The sequence below is a fragment of the Cylas formicarius genome, unplaced genomic scaffold (assembly GCF_029955315.1).
Source record: "Cylas formicarius isolate icCylForm1 unplaced genomic scaffold, icCylForm1.1 PGA_scaffold_12__32_contigs__length_19106922, whole genome shotgun sequence".
NCBI lineage: Eukaryota > Metazoa > Arthropoda > Insecta > Coleoptera > Brentidae > Cylas > Cylas formicarius.
This window is the reverse complement of record NW_026844225.1, coordinates 8,671,019-8,686,767: the sequence shown is the minus strand read 5'-3', so window position 1 is coordinate 8,686,767 and position 15,749 is coordinate 8,671,019. Positions and strand designations below refer to the sequence as shown.

Sequence of the window (15,749 nt, the reverse complement as noted above, 5' to 3'; positions counted from 1 at the left end):
TTTTTGTGTTCGTTTAGTTTCGTCTAAAATTTCCCTTAAAACTGATTGATAATTTGTAAACAGGTGAAGTCGTGAATGTGAATATCAATGATGTTGGAAAAAAACATTTGAAAATAATATTGAAAATTTTAATGTATTGAGTGTTTCAAAATAAATGGGCCATTTTTTTTGTTACAAAATATTTTGATTTATTAAATAAACAATTTTATATTTTCTCAAAATTCTTTTGATTGATAAGACGGGGTATTTTTCTGTATTTTAAGCCGTTTTTAAAATATTTACATTTTTATCCAGCAATGAAATCCAAAACTTTTTGAATATGAGAATTTCCTCCTTAGAACATTTTTTCATATTTCATTACAAATTTAAAATACCCAGATACCACTTTGATACTATCACCGATACTGTTAAGTTTTAGACTCAAATTGTCAAATTTATCATTTGGTAGTCCAAGAAATCTCATTTTGTCCGATATCTGGATGTTTTTTTTTTGCAGAAAATACTATGTTTGGCGAATTGGCTTTGTGTTGTTCTAAAGAAAAGGACACCAGTTTTGTCCTTGTGATTATTTGCAGCATTTTTTCCTGAAGTTAATAAATTTGTATTGTCAGCATATCATGTAATTTCTAAATTTTCATCGGTCACATGATTTAAATTATTTACATAAATAATAAATATTATATGACCAAGATTACTTCCCAGAGCTATGCCAATTTTATTTTCTTTGATTTTGGATTCTATAAGACCATCTGATGCTGCCTGTCCGATCTTTCCAGTTTCGTCATATGTTTTACTTATATCTAGAATTGTTTTTATAAATCAAAGCACTGCATTAGCTGTGCTAGTTAAATAGCGGCCATATCTTCTGCTGTGTTAAAGCTATCAATCACATAGCACCTATAATTTACGTTTGAAAATGGTCTTAAGTAACTTCGAGATTACAAGAAATTTAATAATTTAAATACACACGTTTTTTTACAATTCGCCATATTATAATTTTCTGCTAAAATTTACTATGGGAAAGAACAATTTTTAGAGTTTCTTAGATTTTTCTCGATAATTGAAAAACCCTGTGTATAATCAAAAAAACGCTTAAAAAGAAGTTATAGTCCCGCATCTCCCGATCGGCCAAATGGTTATCGAGAAAATGATGTTTTTCTATGAGCCAAAATAATAAAAAAATAATAAATAAATACTGAAATTTGTTTGTTCTTAATATCTGGAGTTTATGTGTGGTATGTCCTATTTGAAGTCGATAGCTGCTAATTTGACACATCTATTACATTTTTGAATTTAACACAGAATATTCCGCACACCCGGTACAATATGTGAGAACCTTAAATGCAAAAGCTTTAGATGTCTATGCGGGCTAGATGGCCATGTGAAAGAAATTGGCAAATGAATCACAGCCTTCTAGTTATTGTGAATTACCATTATAAAGGGAGCCCAATTTTCAATCTTTTGCAAATTTTCGACACACCCTGTACATTTTTAAATAATCATCATGGTCGCGTCTTTTGGTGTAAGAGTTTTTTCGATCGTATGTATCGTTTTTGAGAGATGTTTTTTTTTTCGAACCGCTACAAATGCGCTTTTTAATTTTTTAAGAACGCTTCCCGACCCCCCAACTCCTCTAGTTTCAATAGGCTTCGTTAGGGAGTCAAGTCGATAGCTGCAAATTTCGGACACTCATCGTATTTCAGATTAATGTCCAAAAGGCAGAAAAAAATCATTAAAAAAAATACACTCCGAGGTCTCATCGCTGCCATTTTTCATGAGTTTATGTGCCCCGTGGGCTGTTTAAAGGAGGCAAATTTGAACGCCGTAGATAAAATGGGTCAATAGTCATGGCGTTTTAATGCCCTATCGACAGAGAAACGGAGAACAGAAAATAAAAAAAAAATTTTTTCGACGCTGATCATTTCTGTACCAACGGGGGTCCCCTCGGACCAACCGAGATATGAGTTTCATAGCCAAGCACGTATACTTTCGAAAAATTCGATTTTATCCATTTTTTGAAAGTAACAAGGTGACCCACCCAACTTACACTATCAGATGACTCCCGCCATATTACAAATATTTTTCTATTATGGTTAATCTTAACGTATAGTTATAAGTTGAGAATTTTCTTAATAGATTAATGAATGGGTAAAATTGTGTTTGTATTTTTCTACTGTAAATATTAAATTAGCGTTTAATTCATTCAAAATTGAAAAACTTTGGCATTATTGATTTCTCTTTAACATCTTGGCGAGAATCATCGACAATATCCAAGAGAATCGATGCCTTCGACGTTGAATATCGCAAAGCAATTTGTTTAAATGCGGACCTCTCTTTCGCCGGCATTTTTCTCGACTGGCCATCTCGACTTTTGATCTTCAGACCCAAAGGTGCCGTCTACCTTGTTAATTTGGAATTCGTTGGCCCGAAAGACAGTTAAAGAGGAGAGCAGGTCGAACCAGGCGGCCGACCGGCCGATCAGGTTGTTTCATGCCCTCCGAAGTTGCGGTGGTCCATCTTGTCCAAGCTAAGACCGCATTCCTAAAGTACAATAGCTTCAGTGCGGGAGGCTGCTGAATATCCGAGGCCGCCGCTCCTATGGTTCGTTTGAATTAAATTCCCCCGTCAAACTGCGCGACATACAACTTCGCTCTTGTTTTATTGTTGTTACTTTGCAAAGTTATGGTAGTGAAAAAAAAAACCATGAGTCAGAAAACTTATTTATCGATATAAGGAGTTTTTAACTATCCTAATTAGAGTATTAAATATATCGGGTGTCTCCGAAAGGCCTGCAAGTCGCCTTGCCAAAACTTTTTTGTGCTTCGTGTGGTTTTTTAGAGAAAAAAGTATGTTAAATGAAGTTCAAGGCCCAACTTTTTAGTTATACGAAAATAATACAATTCACTCTAAACTTTAATTACATTTTATATTCAGTTGCATTCGGAGATCTATTTTGATTTGTGTAGAGTTTTTTCGGACATGTTTTATAATATAAGTTTGGTATCACCGTCTTTTTTATTTTAATCCTCGACTTGTGCTTTTGAGTTTGATTTTCCCAAGCATTTATAATAATACGACCACAAAGATGTCAAAGTTATAAATTAAATCACATTTTCTATTCATCGCGTTGCCAAAACTTTTTTGTGCTTCGTGCGGTTTTTTAGAGAAAAAGGAATGCTAAATGAAGTTCAAGGCCTAACTTTTGAGTTATTCGACACTTAGAGTCCATAGTAATAATAAATAATAGAATTTACTCTAAAACTTTAATTACATTTTATATTCAGTTGCATTCGGAGATCTATTTTGAGTTGTGTAGAGTTTTTATAGACATGTTTTATAATGTAGGTATTGGTATTACTGTCTTTTTTATTTTAGTCCTCAACTTGTGCTTTTGACTTTAATTTTCCCAAACATTAATAATCATACGGGCAAAATCATATTTTCCTTCAATCGCCTTTATGTAATTTTCACAAAATTTTCAAATTGAGGATTTCTTTTGGGATACGACACTCAATTTAACGATTTATTTGTATATAGGGCGCTACACTCGGCTATTTTACTTGTCAAAAGTTTTGTTGCCCTTCAAAATCGTTTGCTGCGGTTCTTTAGAGAAAAAAATATGTTAAATGAAGTTTGAAGCCTGATTTTTGAGTTATACAAAACCGAGAGTTTATGGTTATAATCAATAATAATATTTCTTCTTAACTTTACTTATATTTTATGTACAGTTGCATTTGGAGATCTGTTTTGAGTTGCGTAGAGTTTTCACCGACATGTTTTATAAAATTAGTCCATAGCATTTGGCATCACTATCTTCTTTATTTTATTTTTTTTTTAATTTCTAGTGGTTGACTGTTTTGGTGGGTGAAAACATACTCAACGAGTTAGGAAGCAGAATGTAGTAGATTCATTTGAACAATTTATGAAGGCCGATTTTAACAAAATTAATAAAGCAAAACAAACCTTTAGGTAAACATGTAATAAATATTTTCTATTACCCTTAAGCCATTTATACTGTTTTCTGTGTCATATAACATAGCGTTGATATGACAATGATTTATTATTATTATGATTATTATTTATTTAGAACGCTAAAATCTTTGACGGGGTTCCTCTCTTTTTACCCAGTTATCTCGGTATATCTTTGTTCCACTAAGGGGCCGATAACATTTTTCGTTAAAGAATTAATAAAGGTCGTTCACGTGCGTATGTTAATCCCATCGCATTTCATATCGCCGTTCGTGGAATTCGTCGGCAAAATAAGAGAGTGTTTTAATATTAAAACGACATGTATGCCGCAAATGGACCATTTTATATACGAGTTGACTAGACTGGGTCCTGGAGATTCAAACCGGTTATGGTAATGTATCGTGGGTAATGTTCTTTGGCTCCGTTTGGATGGACGCAACTTTTCTCGGTTTATCTTAAGATGCCGATTCGTTACATTAATATGATAAAACGGCTTTTGGGACAGAAATAAACGGCTTCCACACAGGCCGGAATATTAATTTGTGTTATAACATTTTTGTCGATTGCCTATTCTTGGCATACTATTTAGGACATTTCAAGACAAGTGTTAACGTTGCTTTGTTTTAATAAAGTTCATTAAATCTATGTTTATTCGGTTCCACATTTTGGCACTTTTGTGTAATCTTATTTTCTATGTTTCCATATGATTTCCTATTTCTACGTTGGTTAAACTGTACGAGACTGGAAATTCGTACAGTTCTGTTTTAATAATTTTTGTGTGTAATAGTTGACCTGCATTTTTTGATAACATGCTAAAAGATGTTCTCCTGTAGAGATTTAAAAGTTACTATGGTGCAGAATGTGTTTTTTATCGGTACTTTTAGCGTCGCAATGAAAACCGACTATTAGCTTTAACATCTTCCCTTCTAGTCTGTTTTTTTTTTTGCTTTGGGTTGGACCTCAGTTATTACTCAGGATTGTTAGTCTTGACATAGATCTTGTCTCAAAAATGCTTTTGAACCTAACAAACTTAACAGCGCAACTTTTTCTAGTTAGATAAAGGCTATCGGTATTCCCCAGGGTTCTGTGCTTTGGCCGCATATGTCCATACTGGTTAATTTTTCAAAGAAACTTCCACAGGCTACTGTAGTACTTTTTACAAAACTTCTGGATGCCTCCTGCTTCGGTTTTTGCTGACTTTTCGCCAATCATCCTGTTGGCTTCTTCAGAGCTTACTGGTTATTAGTGATTTTGTCAGAATGGTTAAATCCTAAGCATATTACAATGTTAGTAGATAGTATTACTGTTTTAATATCATCGAACTCCGTAGATGAGCTTTATTTTAACCCTGTTAATGTCAATGTAAAAAGAAAAGTTTATTAAATATTTAAGTACTAATAAGAGTCCTTTAAGTTTGAGAATAATGGTATTGGTCTCTCTATCTTACAAAATTTCTGGGGTCTTCGAGAGATAAACTGATCTTGTCAATACCACGGTGACAAATGAATTTGGACTAAACTTTCGATTTCGGTCGTTTTTGAGTTGGTCATGCGCTAATGCGCTCTCCAAATGTATGCTGTATTGTTAGTTAATTTTAGCTCTAATGATGTCTTTACACTATTGTTTCAGAAATCAACGGTCAGGAAATTTAGACAAGGCGTCTTCACTTGAAACCTTTGACATTGTATTGTCCGCCAGAAACACGTGTACTAATCATAAGGCTATCTAATACAAGAGTTAATCAAAATTTACTCTTATCGTCTAAAGAAATTTGATGAAGTTGATGTCTCCGACAAAATTATAATAAAAACCCAAACTGATATAAACATTTCTGGTCGGGGGTGAATGATCACTCTCACAGAGAGACACATACAGTGGCACATCACTCACCGACACACTCATGTGTACACACCGATACACACATAGACTCACACCACTGAACACATACACAAACGGACACACCTCTCGACCACAGATACGCATAAAGACACACATATATACATTTGTACAAACACGAACACAAACTTATATGAGCCTATCGCTCTTTGTTCTTTAGATTTGATATTGATGCCAGCTTACGGTCGGAGGCAAATAAGTATACGGCCTTTTTCAGTGTTGCGAAAGCTTTTTGCATTATCATATATACTTACTATTATTTAAGGATTTTCTAAGCTAAGCTAAACAGCAAAAGTATTTCTTGGAAGATCGTAGATGGGTCAACGTCGGAAGAACCTCTACAAGAACTCCCTTGCCGATATCAGCATTTTAATAGCAGCCTTCTGTCAACTAGGTAAGATAATCCTCCTTAATATAGTCAAGTTGGAAAAGCGCAATACACAAATACACACACATACACACACACACACACACACACACACGCACACACACGCACACACGCACACACGCACACACGCACACACGCACACGCGCACACGCGCACACGCACACACGCACACACGCACACGCACACACGCACACACACACGCATACACACACACACACACGCATACACACACACGCTTACACACACGCACACACACACGCACACACACACGCACACACACACGCACACACACACGCACACACACGCACACACACACGCACACACACGCACACGCACACACACGCGCGCGCGCACGCACGCACACACACACACACACACCCACGCACGCACGCACGCACACACACACACACCCACGCACGCACACACACGCACACGCACACGCACGCACGCACACACGCACATGCAAACGTACACTCACACTCAAACTCGCACGCACACTTGCACTCAAACTCGCACGCACACTCGCCCTCAAACTCGCACGCACGCTCGCCCTCACACTTGCACTCACACTAGCACCCGCACTCGCACGTGCACACCCTCACACGCGCACACTCTCACACCCGCACACCCTCACGCACGCACCCACACTCACCCTCCACGCACACCCACACTCACCCTCACACGCACCCACGCACGCACGCAGCATACGCATTCTCTCTCTTTCTCTCTCACAGCCACACATAACTGGCCTACACAGCTCCACACCCATACTGGCATACGCATTCTCCGTTTCGTACCTACACACACAAATATGCGAGACACTCGCACACACAGACCCAGTCCTACAACATGCACACAAGTACTCGACACTTTACTCACATACTCACAGACTTTGGGGGAAGGAAGTTTTTAAATATAAATTTACTTTTATTTCCAGTTATTCGGATTTGAAGGACAAACAACCCTTAAGCACTCGTCGATCCAGTTCACCATCGCGTTCCAGAGGGCCAGGAAAAGGGGCCAGCACAGAAATCGCCAGTAATAAATTGAAATGTACAATTTTTTATTGTTTTGTAATTATTTTTCTCAATAAATCAGAAAAATTCACGCATTTGTTATTCGCTGTCGTTTTGCGTCGCTCTTTTTCACTATTCTAAGAAAGAAAATAATACATCTGGTTGAAAGTTTGACGAAAGGAGAATCAAAAATCAGGAGGAACAAATTGATATTTTTGCGCATCCACCATGAAAATCTCTAAAATGTTCTCATTGGTTCAAGCTAAATAAGCTCCGCTCCAAAATGGCTCCCAAGTATCTGATTGGTCGGATTTGGTCACGCCCTTCGCGCGCCTGATAATTTTCGATACCTCCTCGCTACTTCTGTTCTCCTCATAAAAATGGGCAAAATATAGCAAAATCGATCGATTTCTACATAAAATAATTAATAAAGAAATTAATTAATGCAAATTTTCCAGGAAATTTTTCCCAATCTGACAACACCGTAAAAATTGTCAAAATTCTATTTTGTTCTAGAACATTTTTAAATTTATGGTGGATGCGCTTATCTAACGGTGTGCTATTTTGTGCACAATTTCAATAGATTTTGTTCGAAATTTGACGATTTCTATCAGGAGAACAGAAGTGGCGAGGAGGTATAAAAAGTAACAGGAGCAACATTTTTTCAAATCATGGCGCATCCACCATCTAGTCAAGAAAACTTTTTGAAACTTGAAATTTTGGGCGCCATTTCCAAGAATTTTGTTTGAATTGCCGATTTCTACCAGGAGAGCAGAGGTTGTGAGGAGGTATGAAAAGTATCAGGAGTAACGATTTTTCAAATTATAGGACATCCACCAACTGTCAAGAAAACTTGCATTAATTTCACAAAATCAGTTATCTTTTACCCATTTTTGTTAGAAGAGCTGAAATTTTGGATTTTACTCCTGATACTTCATCGGGAAGATGTCTTTTTGAAACAACGCTAAGTAAAGCAAATAAATATATTCAATAAATTTATGGTTTACATTATCGTTTTAAGATAAGCTGAACATCGTCTTCATCTTGGGTGTGGTGATCGGAAAAACCGGGTATTCTCCATCGAAGAGTCGTTTCCACTCGAAGTGCTGAAACAAACAACGTAGCAATTAGAAATTTGAATCTGATAGTGTAAACACATCAAATAAAGCTGGAAAAATAGACATCATTTGAAACTTTGCTACGCACCAGTTTTTTTAAGTTTCCGTTTCATAGAACAGAGAAACGTCACTACTATCTGCGTATTGCAGTACGAACTTTGAACTTCAGATCTTCAGGTAGCTTCTGCTTCTGAAACGACGATGTATACATTAGAAACGTAAAAAAAAGTCAAAATTCAATGTCAATCATACCTGCTCCTTCCACACCATATCAAATTCCTAGCAGCTGGTTGTTGTCCAAATTTCTGGGAACTTCTTTGCTTCAATTATTATCCTGGAAACTCCAAGATCTGAAACAGCGATGTGCAAATTAGACATGTAAATAAAAAAGAAGAAAACATACAACAAAGACCGAAAGTGGCATCAATTTCAGTGTGAAATATTGATTATACCTTCTCTTCCCTTGTGGTTACACTGCATCCCTCTGCTACGCTGGTCGTTGTTCCAACGAACGCGTCTGTCGCAGCAATCTTCTCCTGGTTTTGACACAATATTCGCATTAGCAACGAGGGATGGACAGTTCTGATTGCAATGACTTCAATTTTCCCTGGGGACGAAAAAACAAACAAAAATATTTTAAAGAAGCTCCAAATTTCAGAGTGTAATGTCGATCTTACCTGTGTTGCTTCCATTTGTATTGGATCCCACTACGTACCGATGACAGTTAAAATGTCGATATCAATGTCGAACTTCATTTATGAGGTTTTCCTTTTATGAGCTGGTTCTTCAATTCATTTAATCATACATATAGGGCAAGGTTTGCTGGAAGTGATTGTCAAGTACTAAATAAATGCAAATCTACGTGTCACCAGGTGATACAAAAGCGGATATAATACCCTGTTACTTACAGATAGGTCGTAATCACAGTTGAGTGTGTCTCACAATCTCTGTTTCTGTTCTTTATTATTAACTATGGAATCGATGGAAGCTCGTTTCTTCGACTTACAAACTTTCAGTTTACAAACTATCGACAGTTCTAAGATGAGTTAAACCAGTATTTACCTAAACGCGGTAAATATTGATACTCATTACTCTAAGCAAAATTCTTCGTTCGATTTGAATTTTACGCCAGCATTAATAGTGAATGAGACAGATGTAAAAGGTAGTCAATATTTTTTTTTAATAAAAGAAACAGCAAGACCGCTTACATACAAGTTATTTAAAGGAATTTGAGAAAACAACAAATCGATGACATGTACAGGGTGTCCAATTAAAATCTGAGACCTTCGGTTTTTACATACTGACTGACTAACAACAAAGAAATTCACCAGAAGTGATCGCATTTGTTTTAGTCAAGGCCTAGTTTTGCAAGTGTTTTACGGTGTCTGTTTTCGTCAGGGTCTACTTTTCACTATTTTACTGTATTTTTATTGTGATTATGTTAGTCAGAGCTTACATTAAACATGTTCACATGAGATTGTTCTATTAAATGGCGAAATTTAAGAGGTATACCGTTTTTGTATTAAACAGGTGTATCAAATACACGAAAAGTACATAGGTCATAAAATTATTCTCTATATTGAAATTGCAAATTTGACACCCTGTAACTCGGTTAATATCAACTTTTGGACTAAGATACCATTACTTATGGGACACCCTGTATTTAAATAATAATAAATAATATAATCGACTATCAAGAATCTTTTTGCGCAGATATCAAAAGGAAAAACGTAATATTGGAACCTAGCAGAATGAACATATAAAAAATTGAAGTAAATAACTTAACTTTGAATTCAGGCATCATTTTTCCAAAATTATTTGCACAACACATTTACATGTACTATTTATTACTTACCGATAAAAAAATACCTAGGCCGGTTTAGAGTCAAATATTAGGTGCGAAATGGCGGCCATCACAATATACGGAATTGTATGTTGTTGACAGGTGCGTAGGTCCAATATTTTCAATATTCATATACTGGGTAAATTATTTTCTATTTATTACTCATTTGGAGCCCTCCAATTGTGATTACATCAAAATCTGGTTCACCACATTCCACCATTTTGCGTATAATGTGGTGAGATTAAAGTGCGCATATTACTAATCGCAACAGATTATCCGCGACGCCTATGGTCGCTACATTGCACAAAAATAAGAAACCGATTTGGGATTTAATAGACAGAGAGGTAGAGCAGGTAAATCTGTTGACGTCATAGATGGGTTCTATTAAGAGGGGAATAATATGTAGAAAGAAGTTTGAGGGAATAGTCGCGCAGCAGCAGTCCTTCAGAAAAGTTGTCCAACATCGTAATGGCCACGATAAGTTCTTCATCTCGCCGTGGTTAACATTTTAACGACAAGAAACAGTTTCCAAATATTGCCTTGAGACTAGAAAGTTTGGCAACGTAGTGTCACACGGGGTAGACTGAGGCTTGGCTTTTGAAACTGGTTTTCCTAACCGATTGTAAACGGAATATCGATGGGGAAAGCCACGGCCCACTTGATAGTCCGCAATGCTTGGTCAGTTCTTCGCTTAGTGCCTTCCCAGATAATGTACGAACGATCCTTCTATTTATTAGTGAGTTTGTGCGGGCCACGTGACACCAGTGCGGATTTTCACACGTATTTAGGTAATTATTTAGCGATTACTTTCCACCAGAATTGATATTTTCTTTGGTTATCTAGCTGTATGAGTGATTTTAGACGTCATAAAGCTAGGTTACCGGAGTTAAAACCAATTCTGCCCGCATCATGCGCAGATTAAGAACGTCCGGGTCTGTAGGTGACCCACGTGTTTTTCGTAATCAATTACAAGGTACGAAAACACCAAAAATACGATTTATATTATAAAGTTTTAATGCTTATTGAGACGTTAAGTATAAAATTATTTGTTCGCATTAATACAGCCACATATAAATTATTAACAATATTCCAAACTGGTTTAGTGGGAAACTAGTCTTCACGCTCGCCGAGAAAGTGTACGTTATTATAACCCGCACCTGATCTGGATACCTGCAGTCATTTTCTAAAAAAAGACCAGATACATGCGTATATCACTTTGCTTTTTTTTTCTCGCAGATCAAACCAGAAACCACAATTATTTATGAATAACTGTCCGCGTGAAATGTATCCTTAAAAGGTCATTTGGACGCGAATTTTCAATTATAATACGGAATTCTTCGACGATGCTAATTCCGAAACATTTTCAATCCGGTTACTTACTCGAACGTTTATGCCGGATTTTAATAAAAATTTACAGCGACTTAATTTACATTTTACACTTGAGTTCACTTTAAAAGGAAACAGAAGGTCGCCCGATCTAATCGTTCCTTTAGTAAAATCGCGCTACCCTATTTGGGAAAACGTTCACATCGACAGGGGCTGAGAAATGTTATATTTTTGCGAAGAAAAAACTAAAAATTTTCAACACTACCGCCGCACAAAGGTCAATTAACCCAAACTAGGTTGACAAAGTCAAAAAAAAGGTTTCACATCACATCGATTTTTTTAAATTTGACCCCACGTATGTATAAATAAATAATATTATTTGAAAATTACGTTAATCATTTGATGTTACATAATATCCAAGTCAAACAACACCACACAGGGAAAGGCAAAAAATTACAAAAAAAAACACAAGAGCAAAGTACCCGTATTTTAAAAAATGGGCAAAATTCAATCAAAATTTGTTTAGAACTAAAAATTATGCTAAAATATAGAAAGAAAAATATTAATAATTTTCTTTTTTTTTTTGTTGATAATATTAAATACTGTCGCAAATTATTCAAAATCAAATCAATTTAGCAAATTTAGTGTTGTTTAATAATACATAACAATTTTATAAAAAATCTTTTTAAGGAGCCAAAGCATTGACAATTAAAATAGGCCTACTAGGAAATCGTTATTTAAATAGCAAAACTGAATATATCATATTATCAGAAATTATTTGAAAATCACGTTAATCGTTTGATGTTATATATGATATTTTTAAAAAATTCAAACATACTAAATATGATATTTTAAAGTCCTGCAGTTTAATTTGATATTTTCTATTGTAGAGGGTGTCGCATTTAAGATGAAGACACCCTCATATTTTTGCTGAATTGAAATTTAAGAAAGTTAGTCGAAAAAGTTGATTTTTTCATTATTTTCGTCAATACCTACACAAAATTATTACCAAATAATAGGTAATTTGTTCTTTAATGGGGAATTCTAGGATGCTGTAGAAAATCTTCCTCTCAATGTGCGACAAGATATGTGATTCCAGCTAGATAATTCAAAAGCAACCAAAAATCTCCTATGCGCTGGATAGGGAGTCCATTTGAATAATGACCTCCGAGGTGCCCTGATATTACACCACAAGATTTTCATTTTTTAGTAGTTATAAAAAATAAAGTTTATAAAACAAAGCCCAGAAATCGAGATGAACTTTGTCAAGTACAAAACTTAGACGACTAGCCAGACAGAATCTTAAAAGAATTGAAAATTGTATTCAAATAAATGAAGGACTAGTAGAGGCTTTTGATAAATTGTCATTTGTACTATGACAATTATTGTTTCAATTAATATCTTAAATTCAATTAGCTACCTACTAAAAAATATCGTTTTCTTACAATAAAATAATTGTTCCTTTGTTTTACTAGTTATTTATTTTACTGAAGAATTTAAATTACATGAATTACGCTATCAAATTGACCACAATCAAGAGATTTTTCTCTACATGCCCACGTCCATAACTTATAAAATAAGAAAAAAGAACTTTTAATAATTTTTACGTATTGACCAAAATAATGAAAAAACTGGAGATAGGAGTAGAAATCATATTCAACTTTTTCAAATAATTTTTTCCGATGTCTTTAACGCGAATCAAAATATCGAAAAATTTTTATTGAAAAAAATTTAAATTTCAGTTTAATATCTTAAAAAATGTAAATCATCAACCTGTGTGACTGGAAAACTTCAGATCTGTTTTTATTTAGATAGGGTCATCTTAATTGCGACACACTGTATAAATGTTATCAAGTGTTAGTGATTTTTTAACAAGTTGCTAAGGTAAGTGCCAAAGAATTAGTTTCAATTCGTTTATAAAAAAAAATTGAGTACACCAAAGTACTAAAATAATATCCACATTTTTTAGTTTAGAAATAAAATATTAGATATTAATAAATGATTCTGAAATCATGTAAGTACTTTACTTATTCTGCAGGCATAAAATATGGTATATAATACTATGTGTATCAATTTGGAATAACACCTTGGATATTAATAATCAGTTTAAGCACTAGTTACACAAAAATTATTACGTTATAAAGAAAAAAGCCAAATAAACCTTGGAACCCTAAAAAGTTTATCGTAAAAATGTCAACCTAGTTATTGTTTTAGAATACCGCCGATTTTTGTCGTTTTATGGAGGGCTTTTATTATGCGGCGAAGAAAATCAAATTAAAAAACAAAAAAAAAACACTCGAAAATTGTGTTTTCGAACGGGAATTCAATTTACCGCATTTGTATTACGTCGAAAACTAACTAGGCCCGTTGAAAACCCGGTTTACCGGTTATTTTTAAATTGCAAAGTTCGAGCTTTTGACTCCCGTTCGAAACTTAACGAATAAAATTAAATATTACTAGCGGCGATATGAAAACTGACGATTTTAACTTGTTTAACTCCGCTATTTCCGTCAAATTTCTTAAGCCCGGTAGACACTGTACAATTTCCGACACAAACATTGCTGTTATAAATGACACAAGCCAATTTTTTCAACGGACATGATTATTTTGGTGGATTTTCAATTTTGATCCTTAACAACGTTCAACAAAATTTAATAAAAACATTTGAATTTGAATTAATTATAACAATCAAATGCTACTGATAATATGTACATGGAATTGTTTATACATGATTAACGAATCATATTGGCTTGATGCTTAAAATTTATACAAAAAAATATCGTTTAAACATAAAGAATATCTAGTATTTAGAATTGCCGCAATTACTTTAAATGTATTTTTTTCTCTGGAATACAATAATTCAATATTCTTTTGTGTACTTTTCCCTTATTAAAATTTCCTTTGTTCCAGAATAAACCCTTACACACGGACACAATAATACATAATAACTCAAATCACCCTTATACACAAAATGTGTGCCTTTTATGCTTTTATCAATAGACTACCTAATGTACCAATTTGTACAGAAAATTTTTAAAAAGAATTAAATACTATAAAACAAATAGCTTTTAACAATAGTTACGATCCCTCTTTGAAGATAAGATTACAACTAAAAAAGAGTTTTAAATAACTCTGAACTATATCTCTCCCATATTAAACACCGAAAACAAAATTTATAAAACAATAAAATACATAGAAAGAAGAAAATTGCGAAACATCTATCTAAATTTGATATTAATATTGCTTTCAAAACTGAAAACACCATAGGACATTTTTTAAAAAACAATAAAACTGAATTACGAAAAACTCAAAAATCCGGAGTCTACCCGTTGAAATGTGGATCTGGTCCCAAAATTTATATCGGACAAACAGGTAGAACATTTAAGCAACGCATTAACGAACATAAAAGGGCGTATAAAAATAAAAGTTTGGATTCTAACAATGCCATTCATTTAAATTTAGAAATGCATAATTTTGATATTTTATGTAATCATTCAAAAAGCAAAAAACTAAATTTGTGGGAAGCTATGGAGATTAACAAAATGAGATATTCGAATTTATTACTTAATGACCAATTGGATTTAAATGCGTCTCCGTTCTTAAATTGAACTTTATAATCCTACACCTGGAATTAAAAATCTATTACTACCTGTTTTGATATATAAGTGTCGGAATATAGTCATATTTTGTGTTTGATAAAGGCACGGTGTTGCCGAAACAGCTGTAATAAAGTATTAAAACGGAAGATTTACGACATCGAACTTATTTTCTCATTCTCTACGCCTATTTAAAATTGTTCATTTTATTTCCTAATTTACTTTTTGAAGCTACAACATGAACCTGCATCAAATGCGTTCTTCAAATTTGTTTTCCCTATTGTTATTAAAATCTAAAGTCAAAATAAAACACGTTCTCCAAAAATAACAAACCAAACAATTTTTTGTTTAAGAATCTGCTCATTGAAATTTTTTTGAAAAATATCGAACGATGAATTGTTCTTGAACCATTTGGGCATTTTTTGCAAAGCAAATATGTTCTGATATACGATATAAAAAAATGGCACTTTTGCCACGCCTCTGAGAAAGATTTTCACAAAAAGGTGTTTAAAAAAGACCCGCAAATATTTAAGGGGGCGGCTTCTTCAGATCATTTTATGAAAAAAGGTGATATAAATGTTGATCCTGAAATACATT

At 34.3% G+C, this 15,749-nt stretch overlaps 1 protein-coding gene and 2 long non-coding RNA genes across 4 annotated transcripts in view; 1 reads left to right on the top strand and 2 right to left on the bottom strand.

The window, feature by feature from the left end:
* The window catches only part of LOC132708584 (uncharacterized), a 72,534-nt gene extending 65,224 nt beyond the window's left edge, over positions 1–7,310 (top strand). Inside the window, exons 2-3 of the long non-coding RNA XR_009619997.1 lie at positions 5,599–6,259; positions 7,191–7,310. This is a non-coding gene — a long non-coding RNA (uncharacterized LOC132708584). The remainder of the gene's footprint in view (positions 1–5,598; positions 6,260–7,190) is intronic.
* Positions 7,311–8,238: 928 nt separating this feature from the next.
* LOC132695594 (uncharacterized) lies at positions 8,239–10,479 on the bottom strand. Its single transcript, XR_009617858.1, has 5 exons — positions 9,065–10,479; positions 8,840–8,994; positions 8,640–8,737; positions 8,476–8,577; positions 8,239–8,375 (listed from the first exon to the last, which is right to left on the bottom strand). It is a non-coding gene; the product is annotated as an uncharacterized LOC132695594 (long non-coding RNA).
* A 774-nt stretch (positions 10,480–11,253) lies between these two features.
* Positions 11,254–15,749, bottom strand: part of LOC132708683 (uncharacterized) — a 45,101-nt gene continuing 40,605 nt past the window's right edge. For both annotated transcript variants that reach the window (XM_060681174.1, XM_060681176.1), the window contains exon 11: positions 11,254–11,413. In XM_060681174.1, the coding sequence (XP_060537157.1) occupies positions 11,286–11,413 (128 nt within the window). In that variant the 3' untranslated portion in view covers positions 11,254–11,285. The remainder of the gene's footprint in view (positions 11,414–15,749) is intronic.